At 45.1% G+C, this 21,287-nt stretch overlaps 1 protein-coding gene across 1 annotated transcript; it reads right to left on the reverse strand.

Moving 5' to 3' along the window:
- Positions 1–1,516: 1,516 nt before the first annotated feature.
- Positions 1,517–7,547, reverse strand: SUOX (sulfite oxidase). Its single transcript, XM_015816324.1, has 3 exons — positions 7,492–7,547; positions 3,576–3,747; positions 1,517–2,947 (listed from the first exon to the last, which is right to left on the reverse strand). The coding sequence occupies exons 1-3, from the start codon at positions 7,545–7,547 to the stop codon at positions 1,517–1,519; spliced, it is 1,659 nt and encodes a 552-aa protein (XP_015671810.1).
- Between the last annotated feature and the right edge of the window lie 13,740 nt (positions 7,548–21,287).

Genomic DNA, 21,287 nt, shown 5'->3' on the forward strand with positions numbered 1-21,287 from the left:
TGATGAAATCTACTCTTCTCCCCCAGACTGCCAATGGTTCAAGAATCCTATTCAGTTTTACATCTCGAACAACCAACCTATTCTAGGGTAAGAATGAAGAATTAGAAACAGCCCTTATTTCAGCAGTAAGAATCTGCATTAACAAAACCAAGAAATTACACCCAGCCCACCAGGACAGGATGGCAGGGCATGTTAGGGGTCCAATCAATTAGGGATTGTTACCCGGTGGGACCACAAAAAAGGGCCTTCTCACTGGTGGCCCCTTCTTTATGGAACATTATTCCCCCAAAGGTATGGGTGGTCCCCATCCTGCTGCTTTTCCAAAAAGCCCTAAAAACATGATTTTGTCAGCAGGCTTGGGGACCCTGAATGGAAGATGGAGCTGATCAAATGGCTGATTTTACTGTGCTGTTGCTGCCATGGGGGTGAGGTTGAATGGGTTTTGCTATATGGTGGATTTTTTAAAATCTTGTAACTCACATCTGTGTGAGTTGGACAGCTGTCTAAATTTGTTTACTACATAAATAAAATTATTGCAGCAAAGTTAATGAAGACATCTTGACAAAGCTTACAACATACCACCATTTGAAATACAGAGGGGAAACCACTAAGTCAGGCATAAGCAAGTCTGTGTTTCTTAAGAACAGATCAAAACAGTTGGGAATATCAGGTTTCTTACTCCAATATTATGGATTCTAGGCAACCGCAAAACCTGCCCAGAATAATAGCTTACAGGAAGTGTTGCTGTGGTGTATTCATGCAGCAAGAACTATTCGGCAGACATGATATGGGGCAAGGCTCCTGGGTCTTTAGAGAAAAATGCTAAGTTTCCAATACTCCTCAGTGTTACGATGGAAGAAATATCAACTCCTCACGTTCTCCCATAAAGTAGCTGAAGGACTAAATATGGCAATGCCGAAGTTGGCATCACACTGAAAAGAGAAAACAAGATAATAAAATGGCTCATGTTCCTAAAATGATGGGTTCTTTAGCATCAAGTGATCTAACACAGTTAATAAATCTCTTCTCTTTAGAGGGGAACCCTAAAAAAGATCTCCAGCCAGCAAACAAGTTGGTAATTTTTGACAACTAAAAGAATTTAAAGAGTTTAAAAAGTCCAAATCCAAAATTCCTGAACAGTTAAATAGAAAGTTAAATAGAAAGTTAAGTGAAGGAGATCCATCAACACTTCTGGGACTACCACACCCTTAGAAGAAGAAGATAAATATCTTAGACCAGCGTGATACATGGCTGGTTCAGGATTTGTGGGAGTTGAAGTCCACTGGCCTTAGAAGGCCATAGCTGCCCATCCCTGCCTTAGCTCCAAAATGCTACATTCACAGGAATTGCATAGGGAACGAGGAAAGAAGCCCAGAAGTCACCAGACCCCTGTTCGAGGACTCAGCCCTTCTTCTTGGCTTCTTCCAAGGGGCAGGGGCTAATGTCCCTGCAGCAGCTGAAAAATATAGAGACGCCAAGATGCAGTCCTCAATGCTTCTAGGCCCAATCAGGCCTCTCAATCCTTTTTCACGGGGACACGGACCCGATGCCAAGCATTGTTGAGTACTCCCAAAATGTTCCAGAGTGGTTCCACACGCTCAGGTTGCACATTGTAGCTGGTGTCCACAGCCTTGCAGACAATGTTCAACTCCTTGGTTCCAGCAGGCACAAAAGCATCCAGCTGCCAAAGCTTCCAAGCCCAAGCTTGGCCAAGCAGCTGCTCTTCACCAGTTAGTGTTGCTTCTTTCCAGTTTTTCCCACCGTCCAGGGAGACATCTACACGGATCACCCTCTGCCCTCCACCACTCCAGGCATAGCCCTTCACTGTGAGCTCTCCAGGAGAGACAGATGTCTTAGAAGATGGCTCAGTGATGGCAGACTGGATGGGCATCTCTTGAATGGCAGGTGCCTTGGAGAAATCCACTGTTTCCCAGGTTACGGACGAAGAGAATCCTTTGTAATCCTTTTGCTGCCAGTGGCTCTTGCTTTCCTCTGGCCCCACTGTAATCCGAGCCAGCCATTTTACACTACGAGCCCCCACCACTCCTGGCACAATAACTCTCAGAGGGAAGCCATGATCTCGAGGCAGCTCCTCCCCATTCATCTCATATGCCAAGAGAACATCCCCATCTGGACTCATAGCTTTCTGAAAAGGGATGGAGGCTCCGTATACAGTGCCACCATGATCCTTGTCCAGGCCCTCAAAGGAGACATGACCCTCATCCCCTGGATGATACCCAGCTTGCATTAGGACATCCCGAAGCCGGGCACCACCCCAACAGGCATTGCTAATGGCCCCAATGTTCCACCCGAGTCTGTTGGTGTTCTGGATGGCGTTTATCTCTGCCCGGCGATTGCCAGCACACTGTATGGTAGAGGTAACCTCATATTTTGGAAAATTCTGTTTCAGATCTTGCAAAGAGAAGGACAGGGTCTGTCTAGAGGGACTCTGAATACATAGGCGGTAGGCTTCAGGGTCCACAAGTGGCACTGGGAGATGGTTGCGCTTGAAGAAGATCTGGTTAGGGGTCAAAAAATATTCTGCCAGTAACTCTGGAGGAGGTTCTGCATTGAAGGGCTTGAGGGTATTGACTCGGAGGGCAGGGTGGCGCGGAGGATCGTTGGCGTAAGGGTCATCTGGGCTTGGCAGAGGAGGCTCTTCTGGGCTCAGCTCTCCTACTTTATATTCCCGAAGGATTTCTTGGACATGATCTTGTTTATGCATAGCATAGAGAGCCCAAAAGGGCTCCAAAGCCCCACCTGCTGCCAGAAGAATCTTACTTTTGCCCCCAGGGTGAAGCTCTAAGAAATCGGTGACATCAAAAACTTCACTGCCATAAGTCACCCACACCCTATTTGCTTCGTTATGATGGCGGGCCACCTCTTCTCGAGTGAAGCGAGGGAGTGAGGCGGCAGGTGTGGCCGTTGGGGACTCCGCTGTGGCTGCCTGCGAGAAAATCAAAAAAGGCAGTCAGGAAAGGAGCAGTACACGGGGATTTGGATTCCAACAACTCTCTGCCTACTCAGATTCCCCTGACCAAATTGCTCAGACTGAAGAAGCTGGTTGGATGGACAGCTAAACGTAGTCCAGCTGCCATAACTCTACTTCCAAATAATTCTATCTGGATGACTCAGAATCTTCACTGACAGTACCTAGAGATATTTCTCTCAACTCCAAAGCCCTACCACACATGATCTGAAATGTCCAGGCCATACTCCAAAAATAGGGGATGCCAGGGCCTATATGGGGGTGCAATTTCACGAGTTTTAAGCAGTAAAATAGCTGTCTCTGACATCTGCCTCAAGGTAAAAAAAGGCGGGAGAGAGGCAAATATTTGACTCCATTCATTCTGGAGTCACAAAAGGCGTAACAGTTACTGCACGTGGCCTGGGAGTCTGGGACATACCTATCGGGCCCTTCAGCCTTAAACAATCCCCATTTTCTTAAACCAGAAAGCATTTAGGAACTCTCAACTGAAGCAGAGCTTCAACACCTCCCTCTCACAGCAGCCTCAAGCCTTCCACGTTTCATTCCATTCCTGGGTGACATGCTGTGCCATCTTTCACTCCCTCACCTGCCAATGGCGGTTTCCATAAGCCAAGATGCTGCACACACCCAGGCCTGCCCCTGCCGCTACCATGAGCCTGCGCCTCCTGCTGCCAGCACTGTTCCAAGTGCTGTGGGCACAGAAGGGGAGCCGCACCCAATAAGTGGGAGGACAGTTTCTCCAAGTCATCTCTCTTAACCTGTAAGGGGAAAAAAGGGGCCAAAATACAGTATTTTAAGAAGACATGCACACCCAGAAACACCACACACAAGTTAAGCTTTCTTAATGAAAGATCAGTGACATGCCGTAGTTTCCCAAAGAAAGACAATATGATATCTATTAAGAGATCTCTAAAAAGAGAGGGAGGAAAAGAGACATATTTTGGAAGATAACCTAATAAGAAGCTAGAATCTGTATCTCTGAACATTAGGGACAAGGAACATGGATCAGCTGTTCTGCTGAACTGCTACCCAGTTTGCACAGTTTCTGGAACTAAACGATTGTGACCCACAAAAGTAGCAGGCCAAACCAGACGGATGCTTGCTTGATCCCTTCTAGCAGGGCTGCTCTATGGTCTGAAGAGCTTCAGGTTACCCCGGCAGAATTCTCATCAGCCTGCCAAAGCTATTTTACCCCTCAGTTCTTCATGGATGGTAATGACAAATGGTTTTCAAATTGGGTGTCAAGGCTGACTCGCAAAACACCTCTTTCTGCTGGCAGCTTGAGATAGAAACACGGGAGGGGGGAGGGATATGATTGGAATGTGTGGGAAGCTGGGAAAGAAAAAAGGAATTCACGTGAGCTGTTTTCAGCTGTAGAAAATCTTACAACCCCAAGGTCGTGAGCTGAAGATTTTCGAAAGGTGTAGACCAGTGATGGCGAACCTTTTAGAGACTGAGTGCCCAAACTGCAACCCAAAACCCACTTATGCATTGTCGGGTGCTGGGTGGGCGTGGCCCATTGGGTGGGGGTGGCCCATTGGGTGGGCGTGGCTGTGGTGGTAACGGCAGACTGGGTGGGACTAAAAAGGTCAATCAATCAATTCCAACTTTGCGAGATCTTTTTTTTTTCCCGCGAGAAGTTGAAATTGATTGATTGATTGAACCTTCTTTTTTTTTTGCACACAGCAGCGGAGGCCTAAAGCAAAAAGGTTTTACAAAACCCAGCTGAAGGCCCAGGACTCGGGCGACGGCGCGCGTGCCCACAGAGAGGGCTCTGAGTGCCGCCTCTGGCACCCGTGCCATAGATTCGCCACCACTGGTGTAGACTGTTTTCCCAAAATAAAATGCTTGACCTGGATTGGTGGACAATGGACGTTGGGCAGCTTGGGGGAAGGAAAAGGGAGTTTTATTATACTGCGCTTCGCCCCCAAATCTCAGAATTAGCTTTTTTTCCCCTGTGCCTGTATGGATCTATCAGTAAAGTTTTACTCTTGATAATAAAAAAATGTCCCAGGAGTTTCTTTTGCTGTGCATGCCGATGAGACGGTTGGCACTAGGTTTTGCTCACCATGGTTGAGTCCTTTCTGATCCTAGAAAGCACATACTCTATTCTGCAAGCAGCAATTTAAGAAGAGGTGTCCCAGTGTCGTTTAAATGTGCTGGGTCACAACTATGACCTTTTTGAATGTGCTGAATCATGCTCCACACGGACAAAGCCTGTGTTGCAACACAGAAAGGCAACGGCAAAGGAAACTGTAGAAATCCATTACTGGAAGGAGGAGGGGGAGAAAGTATTAAAGGAGGCTGCCAGGAAGCAAAGGGATTTTTTTTTTCTGGTCTCCAAGCAACGAAACCTAAGAAACCCCCTAACCTACTTTCAAATAAATTTTCTTAAACAAAAGGGCGGTTTCCTATTTTCCGAGAGAAAAGTGTGAACATGCAAGCTAGAGGGCAGTTTGCCAGATCTCTAACGCAAGAGTTCGTCCTTGGCTAGTCTTCTCTTGGCTTGGCAGAATTCGGCTTTGTTTCTGAGGGCAGCCTGCGTTCACATGTAGCAAGCTTCTGAAACTTTCAAAATAAAGTCAACAGGAAAGCACGTTCCGGGTTATTGTTAGAAAAAGGAAAAATATTTCCCTAAAAGCAGAGGCAAGCAAACTTTTCAGATGAATTGTTCCTTTTCTTAAAACCAAAACCAAAACCATTTGGGCCTTTAAAGCCAGAATGAATTTGGTCTCCAGGATTGTAATATAATCAGAGCACATGGATCAAATTTTTCAGGAAGTTTAACATGCCACTGCAGGCTCTATTTTAGTATGCATAAATTCCAGCAATACACCATCAATTTTTTTTTTTAAAAAATGAAACTCTTTGCCTGCTACACTTGGATTGCTTAATTTTTGTAGAAGAGCCTAAACCTCTGAACATGACCCTTGCAATCAAGAGCAATAGGAGTCAGATATCTACTTTCCAGAAATCTCAAACATTACTGATTAACTTGTGCCTCCACTCAAGGTGAAATTGAATGAGTAATAAAAAGGATCTCTAAGTTTGTATCCTTGGTCTGGAACTGTAGAGGCAGAAGCCCTGCTAAAAGGGAAAGGAAGCATTTATAGATAAGATTAGAGGCCTATATATATCAGGGCAAGGAGCCAAGGCAAACAGACTGAAATGTTATTATTTATTTTTATATTTATTTTTATTTATAATTTGATTTGTATCCCGCCCTTCTCCTCACCGGACTCAGGGCGGCTAACAACCTTATAAAAAAACATTACAACAAATATCAATATTAAAACCAGATTAAAAGAAAATATTTGTAAAGGCCTAGTCGTTAAAATTACCCTTAAAATTACCCTTAAAAACCCTTAATTAGGTAAGTTGGGTTAAAGTGTCTGGCTTCGTTTTTATTAAATTGTAAAACTTTTATTAATAATCTGTAACACCATTTGAGAGGGAAAAAATGGCAGGATGGACTTGGGACAGGTCTGAAACAGGAAGAAGTTGATAGACTAAGACAGTGGTGGCGAACCTATGGCACGCGTGCCAGAGGCGGCACTCGGAGCCCTCTCTGTGAGCATGTGCGCCGTCGCCCCAGCCCGGCCTCCCCCGCGGCCCCCTCCTCACCAGCAGCCCCCCTGGAGGAGAGTCTCCCTGGGGCATGGCCCGCACGGAGCAGCGCAGCCAAAGACATGGCAGCTGGGCAGCAGGGACAAGACTCTACCCTCGCGCCCCATAGCGTGCAGATGATGCTGTGGGGTATGGGCAAAGGCTGTGGCTGCCATGGTGCTGCAGGGCTGCCTGGGCGATCTGCGGCGGGCCATGGAGGCGGTGCGTGGCCCTGCGGGTGGGCGGAGCAGGGGGCAGGCGGGGTGGAGCAGGCAAGGCAGGAGGCAGAGTGCGGGCGGTTGGGCGGTTTTTGGGCACTCAGTCTCTAAAAGGTTCTCCATCACTGGACTAAGAAAAGCTCTTGCAAGACTTCTGTTATTTAATCAACAGATTTAATCTTGCCTGAAATTAGAATTTGGGTAATTTAGACTTTTTTTTAACAGTATCAACAGTCTAAAATGAAGACCTTTGAACTTTACTGCCTTTTTAAAAATCCTATAAGATAACAGTAACATAGAAATAAGTTCACCGTCTAAAAATAAATCTAAAGGGAAAATGGTCAACAATGATATTCCAATATCTTATGAGTGATCTTAATATAATGACATAATGAATAATAAGGTTACCTCATCATTCTTCTCCTTAGCTGAACCCAAACGTTTTACCCTCCTAACTTCATCAAGACAGCGTTAATAAAAAGCATCTCTGATAGTAACTTCAATTATTGCCACCATTTTTGAGATTCCAGCTGACAAAGTGTTCTGGACAGCAGCTTTTTGCATCCACTTTGACAGAATTATGGATAGCAGGAATTCTGAATTTGGATGTATTGTTCAGAATTAAAAGTTTCTCTTCACTGAAAATATGCTTTCAAATGAATAACTCTTTTTCCATACCAGTATGTTCTCTGAAGGGTACAGAAACCATTTCCGCTGGATCTGGACAGCAACATCTTCCCCAAACCTATATGCAAAAGAGAGAATCAGCAAAAGTTGTTACAAAATGAAAATAAAAATCCAACAAATGCCTACTATAAGCACCTTTGAAAATCACATTCTTCTTTTTAACTTTACTGTTGGCAAATACACACATTGGCTCAGGCTTGGTAAGCTTTATAAGCCGAAATATTGGAGATTAGCACAGAAAAGATTTAAATCTATTTCTAAACAGGTATTCCCAGAAAGCAGTTTGGAAAGCTAATTGTTACCAATAGATGCCAAGATGACATATATGACCATTAGATAGTCACTTTACTAGTATGTTGTTTAATAAAAAAATATATAATCACTAAATTACAGGAAAGGGATGTTAGGTTTCTTTTTAACAGATACCCGTACTTTAGTTCCTGTAGTATCAGCCCAACAGGTTCAATCTGGCAGGGTTGGCATGCTTCAGTTTCCATCAATTAAGCAATGGCATCTACTGAATATAATAATAATAATAATGATAAAGTTAAGTGCATTTACTCTGCTGCGCCTGCCCTCCTTTGGAATGAGGTTGCCCGGAATTCAAATGACTTCCACCCTACTGGGATTTTGAAAGGCCTTAAAGTCCTGGCTCTTTGAAGAATACAATTGATACCCCTTTCTTCCTTTCTGTTTCTCTCTACCACTGTTGCCCCTTTGTCTTGTGTTGTTTATATGTTTTCTTTATTGTTCTTTGCTTTTTTAAATATTTTAACAAATATTTGTTAAACAGCCCAGAGCTGCTGGAAGTTGGGCAGGTATATAAATGTGTTAAAATTATTATGCAATTCATGAGCAATCCCAATCAAGAGCAATCTTAATTTTAGGCAAAATTATGCAGCTCCTCCTTTCCCTCAATTTGTTTTAATAGCAGGAAACTTAAAAAGTAGTTCGTTAAGTTTGCATATTGTTGCAACACTACAGTTTCTATAAAAGCTGTAACCTTTTGTATACAGGCAGGCAGGTTTGAGAATAAGATTCAGTGAAGCTGGTTTTCTTCTGGTTTTGACTAAGCAAAACGTATTTAGCTTAACTACTTATTGTTAAAAAAAAATGCTTGGATAGAACCCAGAGATCATATCACAGTGTAAGTTTTTAAAAACAGCCCTGACAGACATTCCGCTGCAGTTTCTGCCAGCCCACACTGGAAAAAAAAGACACCGACAGCTGTTGAAGGATAAGATAAGAGTATTACTTGCTCCAGCAGATGGAAAACTGGGGGAACTGAAAGCAGAGCAGAAGACCTAGATAGGCAGATCTCCAAATAATAACTGAGGAACTCTACTTTAATTGTGCAACATGGTCTAGTTCTAATTATAAAGTATTATTTTATTTATTTATTCAATTTATCTCAAATAGGTGACTATGGCTAGTGAACCATCACAGAAACAGTTCACCAGTTAAAACACAATATAAAAAGAAAAAAAATAAATTAAATTAAAATTAAATACAAAGAGAAACAAAGAGATATTATAATCCAAAGGCGCCAATAAAGCCAGCTAATAACTCACTCCAAACTGTCGGATCACGTCACCCAGCGACCTCATGAAGATATTAAATAAGAGGAGAGGTCCTAAGTCACTTTTATCAGTGCATTGTAACTTTGAATGGTCACTAAATGAAAAATGAATGATTGTAAGTTGAGGACTACCTGTAACCATTGCCCAGGCTCAATCACACATCTTCTCCCAGGTAGTCTTGACTATCCAGGAGAGGCCCCGATCTAACACAGAGGTGGCCGAACTGATAGCAGCAAGAACCCTGTCCTCTTCCTCAAGTTCGTCAGGCTTGAACTCCTCCCAGATAACTATGCAAGACCCATCCCCCTAACCTCCACTGGCCCTACACCAAAGCTGGAGTTCAATGGAGAGCGAATCCAAGCAACTTTATCTACTAGGTAATCAGTGTATTCCTCACAATGTCTCTGGAAATAAACCTCAGCATGACTCCTTCCAAGGAGGGTCTTGGTTACAGGAAACAGGGCTGCTGTCGTGCTATCTGCAGAGGCGATAAGGGCAGAGAAATAATTGTTTTGCCATCCTTATTGCCACAGGGTAGGCACTAATTGCAGCTCTCGCTCATGTTCAATCATCTTTGTTCTTTGTTGCTTGCCAGTGGCAACCTCGATGTCTCTTATCCCTCTTTAGCTCTTCCGTATACCAAGGAGAGTTCTGGGATCCATTGTGTGCAGGCCATTCAGGCGCAGTCCGATCTGAAGCCATAGCTGCTCTCCCATTCCAGGTGGCTATCAAGGCTTAAGCTGGACCATCTCAATTGCCTCTGTTGCCTTTGCAATCACCACTCCTGAGCTTGGTTGGTTCCACACAGCCAAGTTAAAAACACCTCCAGTTGCCACTGGTGTGTTTCTCTCCATTGCCACGCAGTCGAACACCGCTCAGTTCACTACAGCTGGTCCGTGCGCTGAAGCTGTTCCACATATCCGGTGCATCCAGCAATCTGATCATCCAACTGCCAGTCCTGGGGGACAATGGTCCTGTCAGCAGCAGCCCAGACAAAGAGGCAAACTCCATAAACCCCAGCACCAAGTGCAATCCTGCCCCAAGCTGCAACACAGCCTATAAGAAAAACGAGTTGTGCGGGCTCAACAGGAAGTAATTTGGGCTCGATAGATGAACCCAAATCCATGGAAACTCCACCATATCTCAGTCCAACTTTTCAAGCTGGTTCTAGTCCAATCCATCAACCTGCTGCAACATGCTAAAACTAGTTACTATTGGCAGCCACTCTGCAAAACACCTGGTCTCCGTACCATCTTAAAAACAAAAGGTAAACGGTATTTTGAAGTAACTTCTCCAAACAAATATACAGTCATTAATCCCCAGACAGATGAGGAGTTATGAAAACTGTGTCCAATATATCCAGTCAGAAGTGTGACTTAGGAACAAAAAAACCTTGCCCCTATCCATCCAATGAGCGTGAAAGATTTCAAGTCCGGGATGAACTTTCTAACCGTTGTTATTTCTGAAATGTTTGGTTGGACAAATAGGGATAGATTGCTTTTTAACGAAATCTTTCAACTTTGAAGAGGTACCATAATTTTTCCTGGAACCACTGACAGTTTAAACAGCTTGACAGTCACAGAGAAAAGCAAGTGTTCCATTTTCAACTTTATCCCATATCGCAAACAAGAAAGCTCACTTTCAAAATTCCGAACATTCCTTGGATCTATTTTCTGATTTGCCTTTCATTCGTCATTCTTGTTCTTCTGTGGATAAGATCCATTTCTCCTAATGTGGCCAATTTAAGCATAATTTAAATGAAAAGTACAGTTTTTGCTAAATGTCTATGGAGATTCTAAGTCATCCAGGTCATGGTTGCCCTAAAGGTGCTTTTTCAAAAGGGAACTGGACTTTGTTTTTCCTTGAAGAAGGAAAACTTCTTGGATTAGAAGTGAAATGTCTTCAAGAAAAAACAAAGACCAAACCAGTTGCCTTTTGAAAAAGCACCTTTGGTACAGTTTTTGCTATTAGGCATCATCTGAATTATGGAGTGTAATATAATTTTTTTGGCTCAGTAAATCAACTGGATCCTATATTACACACGGGGATGACTACATTAGTTTATAATGCAAGGCATACGCTTATCCTAGTTAATGTATATGATGGCCTTTGAACATATAATACACATTAACGGCAAAACATTGCTAAGAATGTCTGTTGCATTATGCACAAATATGCACATAATTATAAACAATTGCACAGTTAATACACCTGAGTGATTTCATATATAAAGCTTCTTGAATCATTGATGAAATTTTATGTTTCATTTAGGACTTTAATTAAAATATCCTTAACCAGAATATACCTGGCAATTAAGGGCTTACAGACACTCATGACTCCAGGAAATAAATTTGCACCCCCCTCCCTTGCTTCCCAAATACAGTATAGGAAGATAACCTCTCCCATACTGCTAGTAAAAGCAATATTTTCAAGAGTAGTTTTATGTAAACATATGGACTTTGTGCCCCAGCGTAACTTCTGCAGCCTCCAGTGTTTCTCTAGAATAGGAGGAGCACACCTTCTGGAACAAAATGGGTATTTGCAAATGCCAAATATATTTATTTTTCACCTTAAAAGTCCCTGAACTCTCAAATAAAATAACTATTGCGCCATCCTCTTTTAGAATGCAGCCCTGGAGAGCATAGCTACCAGTTCAGGGTAACTATAATCCAGACAGCCACTAACTGGCAACCAAAATTTGATTCCCCCACCCCCATCTCTTTGCTACCATCTAAGAGTTCATTAGATTTTCAAAAGCCAGGTCTTTAGTAAGCAGCCAACTTAATATACCATAGGAAGTGTGTGGCCCTCAGGGTCAAGGAAGTTTACACAATGATGGATGCTTTACACCCATTTATATAATTATTTTGCACTGTTCTTCTATTCTGTTTTCATCTACTCAGGACAACAATTACACTTTAGCAGTTGCCCCATTACTTTAATTGGGGAGATTCAAACTGTGTGTCAGATTATGGGGGAAGAAATAGGATGAATAGGAATAGGCTAGCAAAAGTTCAGCTAAAACTATGCAGATGGGACAAAATCCTTTCTTACAATAACAACTGTGTGGGTAGGTATGTCAAACTATCTTACAAATGATGGAAAATACTCAATAGTTGTGAAACAAAAAAAAATACAAGTACGGTATATCCTACATTTTACAGTATTTTCATCTAGACGCACCCAGAATTAAGCTGTATTGAATACATATGAGCCATTTACTCAAGTATACGGTTTCTTTCAATCAGATGTACTCCCGATGTTGAGATTAGAATTTTATCAGCCTTGACTGGATTAGTTGGGAATAATATTACTGTATCCCAGATTAAGACCCAAAGTGGGGCACTGGTTATAGTACTGGACTATGACTAGGGAGAGTCAGTCCATCATAAGCCTCAGGGAGACTGTGAGGCAGTCATTCACTCAGTGTCAAAGCTTTTGGCAACAATTAAAGGACAGGCTACCGATAGTCCTTGACTTACAATCATTCATTTAGTGACTGCTCAGTTGCAATGGCACTGAAAAAAGTGACTTATAACCATTTTTCACACTTACGACTGTTGTGGCATCCCCATGGTCACGTGATCAAAATTAAGATGCTTGGCAAATGGCATGTATTTATGATGGTTGCCGTATCCCAGGGTGACATGATCACCTTTTGCTCAAGCAAAAACAATGGGGAAGCCAGATTTACTCAACAACCATGTTAGTAACTTAACAACTGCAGTGATTCACTTAAGAAGTGTGGCAAGAAAGGTCATAAAACAGGGCAAAACTCACTTAACAACTACCTTGCTTAGCAACAGAAATTTCAGGTTCAGTTGTGATCCTGAGTGAAGGACTACCTATACTACCTAGGCCACCTTTAGTTCCTAAAGAAAAGGTGGATGGGATGATGCCTTTAACAAAAAAACTCAATCGTGACTTTGGGCAGGCTGGAGACAACAGACCTGCCAAATGCAACTGGGGAGTCGCCAAGTTCAGTGCCCGGAAAGGTCACACAGGGTGCAGATCAAAGAGCAACTAAAATTGTGCGCAACCCACCAGCACAATTTGTGCAGGCTCCAGCAATGTTCTAGCGTGGGAGCAACCACACATTCTGGGGCTTTTTCCTTTTTTTTTGCAACAGCGCTAGCACGACTCAAGAGCAAACGGTTGTTTAGAAATGATACACGTACTTATTTACCCTTTAACACCCCCCAAAAAAACACTCTCAAATAAAACGGCTGCAACGCTACCCGCTTTTGGGAATGCAGCCCCACTAATCTGGATCAAAGCCAACGACAGGCCTCGAGGAAAGAGGGGGGAAAAGGGCTTTCAGAGCTTAGTCCCAAAGCCAGCCCACCGCACAACCAGGAGCCTGGAGGCCACCCTACGGATCGAGCGGTCCCCGCGCTCCGGGGAAGAGCGGAGGACCCAAGGCCAGACCAAACACGTGTCACTTAGCCGGGCCGGACCGTGGACGCGGATCTTGAAAGATAACTTGCCCCAAACTCCACTCGAGAAATCCGCTGGTTCGAAACGTGGCAGGGATTCCGAGCCCGATTCCTCCCGATTCCTTCCCCCCCCCCTCCCCCGCCGAAGGCAGAGCCTCCCACTCCTTTCCCGTCGGGCCGAATCCGGTACCTCCTGGAGACGTGCGCCCGCCGGTCAAGCCCGCCTGCGGTCCGAGGAAAGCGCGCTCTCGGGAGGCGGCGGCGGCGGCGATAACACGCCTTCGCCTCGGAGAAACCGCAAGGAGAGGACCGCGCGTCCCACGACCTCGTCCCGCAGCGCCTGAGGCCGAAGAGGACGTCTTCGGAAAGGCGGGAAGGCTGCCGCTCCGAGCTCGGCGACGTGCCGATGCCGATAACCGTCCCGGCTCCCTCCGGAATGAGGCTGAGCAGCAGCTCCCTCGCCGGTGCGCCTTCCAGGATGGAGGTCGTGGTGCGCAGGTACCGCCAAGGCTGGCCCCGCCCACTCCGCCCCACTTGAGGGGTTGGGTCCGACCGCCCGATTTAGATCGAAGCACGTGGGGCGTCCGATGGGGTGGCTTAAGTCTTTTACGAGCTCTCCCTTTGCTAGGGCGCTGGAGTACAAATCCCATGGTCCTCAGCCATCAGGACCATTCGTGGGCTTGGAGAAGTCTGTCTGTCGCGTTTACCAATAGCTACTGGGTTTTTAATAGGGTTGCCAGGTGTCCACTATTTGAGTGGACAGTCCACTTTTTTCACATTATGTTCACTATTTTTTTTTCACAAAATAGTGGACATTTTTTTTATTCAAAAGCTTTATGATGAAATGGTACGTAATCTAAAGCTGTACAGTCTACTTTTTTTACTACTTAACACCCCCCCCCCCCNCCCCCCCCCCCGCTTGTCCGCTATTTTTTGGAAGCAGACCTGGCAACCCTAGTTTTTAAATATATAGCATAAAAAGTGACCTAAATACAGGTAGTCCTCGACTTAACAGCAGTTCATTTAGTGACTGTTACAAAGTTACAATGGCACGGAGAAAAGCAATATATGACTGTTTCTCATACTTACGACCATTGCAGCATCCCCTTGGTCACATGATTAAAATTCCGATGCTTGGTCAACAGACTCATATTTATGACAGTTGCAGTGTCCCAAGGTCATGTGATCCCCTTTTGTGACCTGACAATAAAAGTCAATGGGGAAGCCAGATTCACTTAACAACCATGTTGCTAACATCTGCAATGATTCACTTAACAACTGTGGCAAGAAAGGTGTAAAATGGGGAAAAACTCAACCAATATTGCACTTAGCAATGTAAATTTTGGGTTCAGTTGTGTTCATAAGTCAAGGACTACCTCTATCGTGTTTATTTATATCCCGTCTTTTTATTTTTATTAATTACTCAAGACGGAGAATATCCTGAATATTCCTTCCTCTTCATATTTTCCTCACAACCACCGCCCTGTGGTGTGAGTTGAGAGAGACTGGCACAAAGTCACACATCCGGCTTTCTTGCCTAAAGCAGGATTAACATTGCACAACTTTCAATTTTTTATAATTAACTATTGTAATGACATAAACAATAAAAACAGCAACTGTGAGAGGGACCTTGGAGTCCTAGTGGACGATCACTTAAGCATGAGCCAGCAGTGTGCAGCAGCAGCCGCCAAAAAAGCTAATACAATCCTGGGTTGTATAAACAGAGGTATAGAATCAGGATCACGCGAGGTATTATTACCGCTTTATAAAACCCTAGTAAGACCACGTCTGTGAAAGGAATAAAGTATTATTCAGAATTTTTTAATGAAGGTCGATAGAAGAAGCCACCTGAAAGTCATAAAATCAGACAAGTAAATTACAGGCAAATAAGAAAAGAGAAGTTGCTAGCTAACTGATATTGCAAGCAGAGGAAATATTGAAATAACTATAAGAGCCAGCTGTGCTAACAGAAAATTAGATGGTGAAAGATAGGATATGGACAAAGGGGCTTCCTGGAACATGGGAAGGACAGTGGTTTTAGTTTATCAGATGATTAGGAAAGGGGCGTTGAATGCAATAGGGGAGGAGGGAATCTGCATCCGGGGAAGGATATAAAAATGTGTTAACAGTTTATTTTGAATAAAACTTTGTTGCTGGAATTCCAAGTGAGTTTGTTTGTTTTGGGATCTTGAGCCACGTTCCAAACATCTGGAATACTGCAGCCAATTTTGGTCACCATATCACAAAAAAGATGTTGAAAGTTTGGAAAAAAATACAGAGAAGAGCAACTAAGATGATCAAAGGCCTGGAGACTAAAACATACGAAGAACAGATGTGGGACTTGGGTTTGGCTAATCTAAAAAGAAGAAGAAATAGGGGAGGCATGATAGCAATATTCCAGTGTTTGAGGGGCTGCCACAAAGAAGAGGGGGTCACATTATTCACCAAGGCACCAGAGGACAAAACAAGAAACAATGGTTGGAAACTGATCAAAGAGAGAAGCAACCTGGAATTAAGGAGAAACTTCCTGACAGTGAGGACAATAACCAGTGGAATAGCTTGCCCCCAGAAATCGATAGAAGAAGCCACCTGAAAGTCATAAAATCAGACAAGTAAATTACAGACAAATAAGAAAAGCAGAAATTGCTAGCTAACTGATATTGCAAGCAGAGGAAATATTGAAATAACTATAAGAGCCAGCTGTGCTAACAGAAAATTAGATGGTGAAAGATAGGATATGGGCGCTACATCACTGGATATTTTAAAGAAGAGGCTAGACAGTCACTTATCTGAGATGGTATAGGTTCTCCTGCTTGAGCAGGGGGCTGGACTAGAAGGCCTCCAAGGTCCCTTCCAGCTCTATTCTATTCAATACAATCCTGCATCTATACTGATGCGATGCATGTAACTATAATAGTCTATAACAGAAGATCTAGTGCAGTGATGGCAAACCTTTTAGAAACCAAGTGCCCAAACCGCAACCCAAAACCCACTTATTTATTGCAAAGTGCCAGGGCCACATCAGCATTGTGCCCCTCAGGGGGTGGGGGGTGTGGCCCACTGGGTGGGCATGGCTGTAGTGGTCACGGCAGACTGGGTGGGCATGGCCAGGATGAGCGAGGCCACCTCGATGTTGCTTGTGGGGGGGACACCTTGGGGGGTGGGCAGGGTTGGGGGAGATCCAGGGGGTCTCTGGCAGGTGGGGCAGTGGGCAGGAGGCTCATCCTGCGGGGTGAGGCAGCGGGGAAGGTGGTGGTGCCATTGCTGCGGGACAAGGTGAGGCAGGGGCCAGGGCGGCTGCTGCCTGACACCATCGACCCCTGCACACAGAGGCCAGCCAGCGCATGGGGGCCAACGGTGTCTGTCAGCAGCCACAGCCTACTGGGGCTCTGCAGCCCACTGCCAATACCAGGCCACCCCTCCAGCTGCAGGCGGAGTAGGGGAGTGGGGAGGCACATGATGCAGACTGCCAGATGTGCCTACTCTGTCCCATCTGTTTTTACTTGCAGTTGGAGAGCAGGTCGCTGCTGGTCATCTCCTCAGCCCCCTCGCAGATCTTGCCCTTGGCCAGCACATGGAGCCTGTTCCTCTCAAGCACCCAATGCACCTTGGGCCCACCTCAGGCTGTCACTGCCAGCAGCTTGCACAGATCCATTAGGCCGCCCCGCCCAACACAAAGGAGGTGAAGTGGCAGGCTAGCAAGCTCGAGTAGAGGTGGTAGAGCACGCCCACTCCCAGCAAGCCAAAGGCCATCCCGAGCTAGGATTGCGTGCCTCCCACCCATCTCTGCTGGGCCTGGGCGGCCATGACGCCGATGGGGATCCAGCTTTCCCTGCTTGGGGTAGCCTTCTGCCTGCTGGCCCTGGGCGTACTTTATCACCTCTATAGGTGGCTTCCTAGCTGACTGCTTTGCCTCCTTCATGCTGGGCAGGCCTGCAGCTCTGGGCGGCGGCCTAATGGACCTGTGCGAGCAGCTGGTGGCGGTGGCGCACGTGCCCACAGAGAGGGCTCCGAGTGCCACTTCTGGCATGTGTGTCATAGGTTTGCCACCACTGATCTAGTGGCTTGGGGAGTTTATAAATACTATGTCAGGAGGAAGGGCTTTGCCAGTCCTTTGTAGGTAAACACAAAATACAGATTAGGATAATTGNATCTAAAGAAAAAGAGAAATAGGTAGGGTTGCCAGGTGTCCACTATTTGAGTGGACAGTCCACTTTTTTCACATTATGTTCACTATTTTTTTTTCACAAAATAGTGGACATTTTTTTTATTCAAAAGCTTTATGATGAAATGGTACGTAATCTAAAGCTGTACAGTCTACTTTTTTTACTACTTAACACCCCCCCCCCCGCTTGTCCGCTATTTTTTGGAAGCAGACCTGGCAACCCTAGTTTTTAAATATATAGCATAAAAAGTGAACTAAATACAGGTAGTCCTCGACTTAACAGCAGTTCATTTAGCGACTGCTACAAAGTTACAATGGCGCGGAGAAAAGCAATATATGACTGTTTCTCATACTTACGACCATTGCAGCATCCCCTTGGTCACATGATTAAAATTCCGATGCTTGGTCAACAGACTCATATTTATGACAGTTGCAGTGTCCCAAGGTCATGTGATCCCCTTTTGTGACCTTCTGACAATAAAAGTCAATGGGGAAGCCAGATTCACTTAACAACCATGTTGCTAACATCTGCAATGATTCGCTTAACAACTGTGGCAAGAAAGGTGTAAAGTGGGGGAAAACTCAACCAATATTGCACTTAGCAACGTAAATTTTGGGTTCAATTGTGTTCATAAGTCAAGGACTACCTCTATCGTGTTTATTTATATCCCGTCTTTTTATTTTTATTAATTACTCAAGACGGAGAATATCCTGAATACTCCTTCCTCTTCATATTTTCCTCACAACCACCGCCCTGTGGTGTGAGTTGAGAGAGACTGGCACAAAGTCACACATCCGGCTTTCTTGCCTAAAGCAGGATTAACATTGCACAACTTTCATTTTTTTATAATTAACTATTGTAATGACATAAACAATAAAAACAGCAACTGTGAGAGGGACCTTGGAGTCCTAGTGGACGATCACTTAAACATGAGCCAGCAGTGTGCAGCAGCAGCAGCCAAAAAAGCTAATACAATCCTGGGTTGTATAAACAGAGGTATAGAATCAGGATCACGCGAGGTATTATTACCGTTTTATAAAACCCTAGTAAGACCACGTCTGTGAAAGGAATAAAGTATTATTCAGAAATTTTTAATGAAGGTCGATAGAAGAAGCCACCTGAAAGTCATAAAATCAGACAAGTAAATTACAGACAAATAAGAAAAGAGAAGTTGCTAGCTAACTGATATTGCAAGCAGAGGAAATATTGAAATAACTATAAGAGCCAGCTGTGCTAACAGAAAATTAGATGGTGAAAGATAGGATATGGACAAAGGGGCTTCCTGGAACATGGGAAGGACAGTGGTTTTAGTTTATCGGATGATTAGGAAAGGGGCGTTGAATGCAATAGGGGAGGAGGGAATCTGCGTCCGGGGAAGGATATAAAAATTTGTTAACAGTTTATTTTGAATAAAACTTTGTTGCTGGAATTCCAAGTGAGTTTGTTTGTTTTGGGATCTTGAGCCACGTTCCAAACATCTGGAATACTGCAACCAATTTTGGTCACCATATCACAAAAAAGATGTTGAAAGTTTGGAAAAAAATACAGAGAAGAGCAACTAAGATGATCAAAGGCCTGGAGACTAAAACATACGAAGAATAGATGTGGGACTTGGGTTTGGCTAATCTAAAAAGAAGAAGAAATAGGGGAGGCATGATAGCAATATTCCAGTGTTTGAGGGGCTGCCACAAAGAAGAGGGGGCACATTATTCACCAAAGCACGAGAGGACAAAACAAGAAACAATGGTTGGAAACTGATCAAAGAGAGAAGCAACCTGGAATTAAGGAGAAACTTCCTGACAGTGAGGACAATAACCAGTGGAATAGCTTGCCCCCAGAAATCGATAGAAGAAGCCACCTGAAAGTCATAAAATCAGACAAGTAAATTACAGACAAATAAGCAGAAATTGCTAGCTAACTGATATTGCAAGCAGAGGAAATATTGAAATAACTATAAGAGCCAGCTGTGCTAACAGAAAATTAGATGGTGAAAGATAGGATATGGGCGCTACATCACTGGATATTTTAAAGAAGAGGCTAGACAGTCACTTGTCTGAGATGGTATAGGTTCTCCTGCTTGAGCAGGGGGCTGGACTAGAAGGCCTCCAAGGTCCCTTCCAGCTCTATTCTATTCAATACAATCCTGCATCTATACTGATGCGATGCATGTAACTATAATAGTCTATAACAGAAGATCTAGTGCAGTGATGGCAAACCTTTTAGAAACCAAGTGCCCAAACCGCAACCCAAAACCCACTTATTTATTGCAAAGTGCCAGGGCCACATCAGCATTGTGCCTCTCGGGGTGGGGTGTGTGGCCCCCTGGGTGGGCATGGCTGTAGTGGTCATGGCAGACTGGGTGGGCATGGCCAGGATGAGCGAGGCCACCTTGATGTTGCTTGTGGGGGGGACACCTTGGGGGGTGGGCAGGGTTGGGGGAGATCCAGGGGGTCTCTGGCAGGTGGGGCAGTGGGCAGGAGGCTCATCCTGCGGGGTGAGGCAGCGGGGAAGGTGGTGGTGCCATTGCTGCGGGACAAGGTGAGGCAGGGGCCAGGGCGGCTGCTGCCTGACACCATCGACCCCTGCACACAGAGGCCAGCGAGCGCATGGGGGCCAATGGTGTCTGTCAGCAGCCACAGCCTACTGGGGCTCTGCAGCCCACTGCCAATACCAGGCCACCCCTCCAGCTGCAGGCGGAGTAGGGGAGTGGGGAGGCACATGATGCAGACTGCCAGATGTGCCTGCTCTGTCCCATCTGTTTTTACTTGCAGTTGGAGAGCAGGTCGCTGCTGGTAATCTCCTCAGCCCCCTCGCAGATCTTGCCCTTGGCCAGCACATGGAGCCTGTTCCCCTCAAGCACCCAATGCACCTTGGGCCCGCCTCAGGCTGCCACTGCCAGCAGCTCGCACAGATCCATTAGGCCGCCCCGCCCAACACAAAGGAGGTGAAGTGGCAGGCTAGCAAGCTCGAGTAGAGGTGGTAGAGCACGCCCACTCCCAGCAAGCCAAAGGCCATCCCGAGCTAGGATTGCGTGCCTCCCACCCATCTCTGCTGGGCCTGGGCGGCCATGACGCCGATGGGGATCCAGCTTTCCCTGCTTGGGGTAACCTTCTGCCTGCTGGCCCTGGGCGTACTTTATCACCTCTATAGGTGGCTTCCTAGCCGACTGCTTTGCCTCCTTCATGCTGGGCAGGCCTGCAGCTCTGGGTGGCAGCCTAATGGACCTGTGCGAGCAGCTGGTGGCGGTGGCGCACGTGCCCACAGAGAGGGCTCCGAGTGCCACTTCTGGCATGTGTGTCATAGGTTTGCCACCACTGATCTAGTGGCTTGGGGAGTTTATAAATACTATGTCAGGAGGAAGGGCTTTGCCAGTCCTTTGTAGGTAAACACAAAATACAGATTAGGATAATTGATATGCTAAAGCAGGAGGAAACGTGTAAGTAAGTCATAATAACTGGTATTTGTTAGGTTTATAAACAACCTTTTCCTCCAAGAGTGCAAGGTAGTGCACTTAAGCACTACAGATAGCCCTCAACTTAAGACCATAACTGAGCCCAAAATTTCTGTTGCTAGGCAAGATAGTTGTGTTTTGCCCCATTTTATGA

This window comes from Protobothrops mucrosquamatus, unplaced genomic scaffold (assembly GCF_001527695.2).
Source record: "Protobothrops mucrosquamatus isolate PMUCROS unplaced genomic scaffold, P.Mucros_1.0 scaffold423, whole genome shotgun sequence".
In the NCBI taxonomy this organism is placed as follows: Eukaryota; Metazoa; Chordata; class Lepidosauria; order Squamata; family Viperidae; genus Protobothrops; species Protobothrops mucrosquamatus.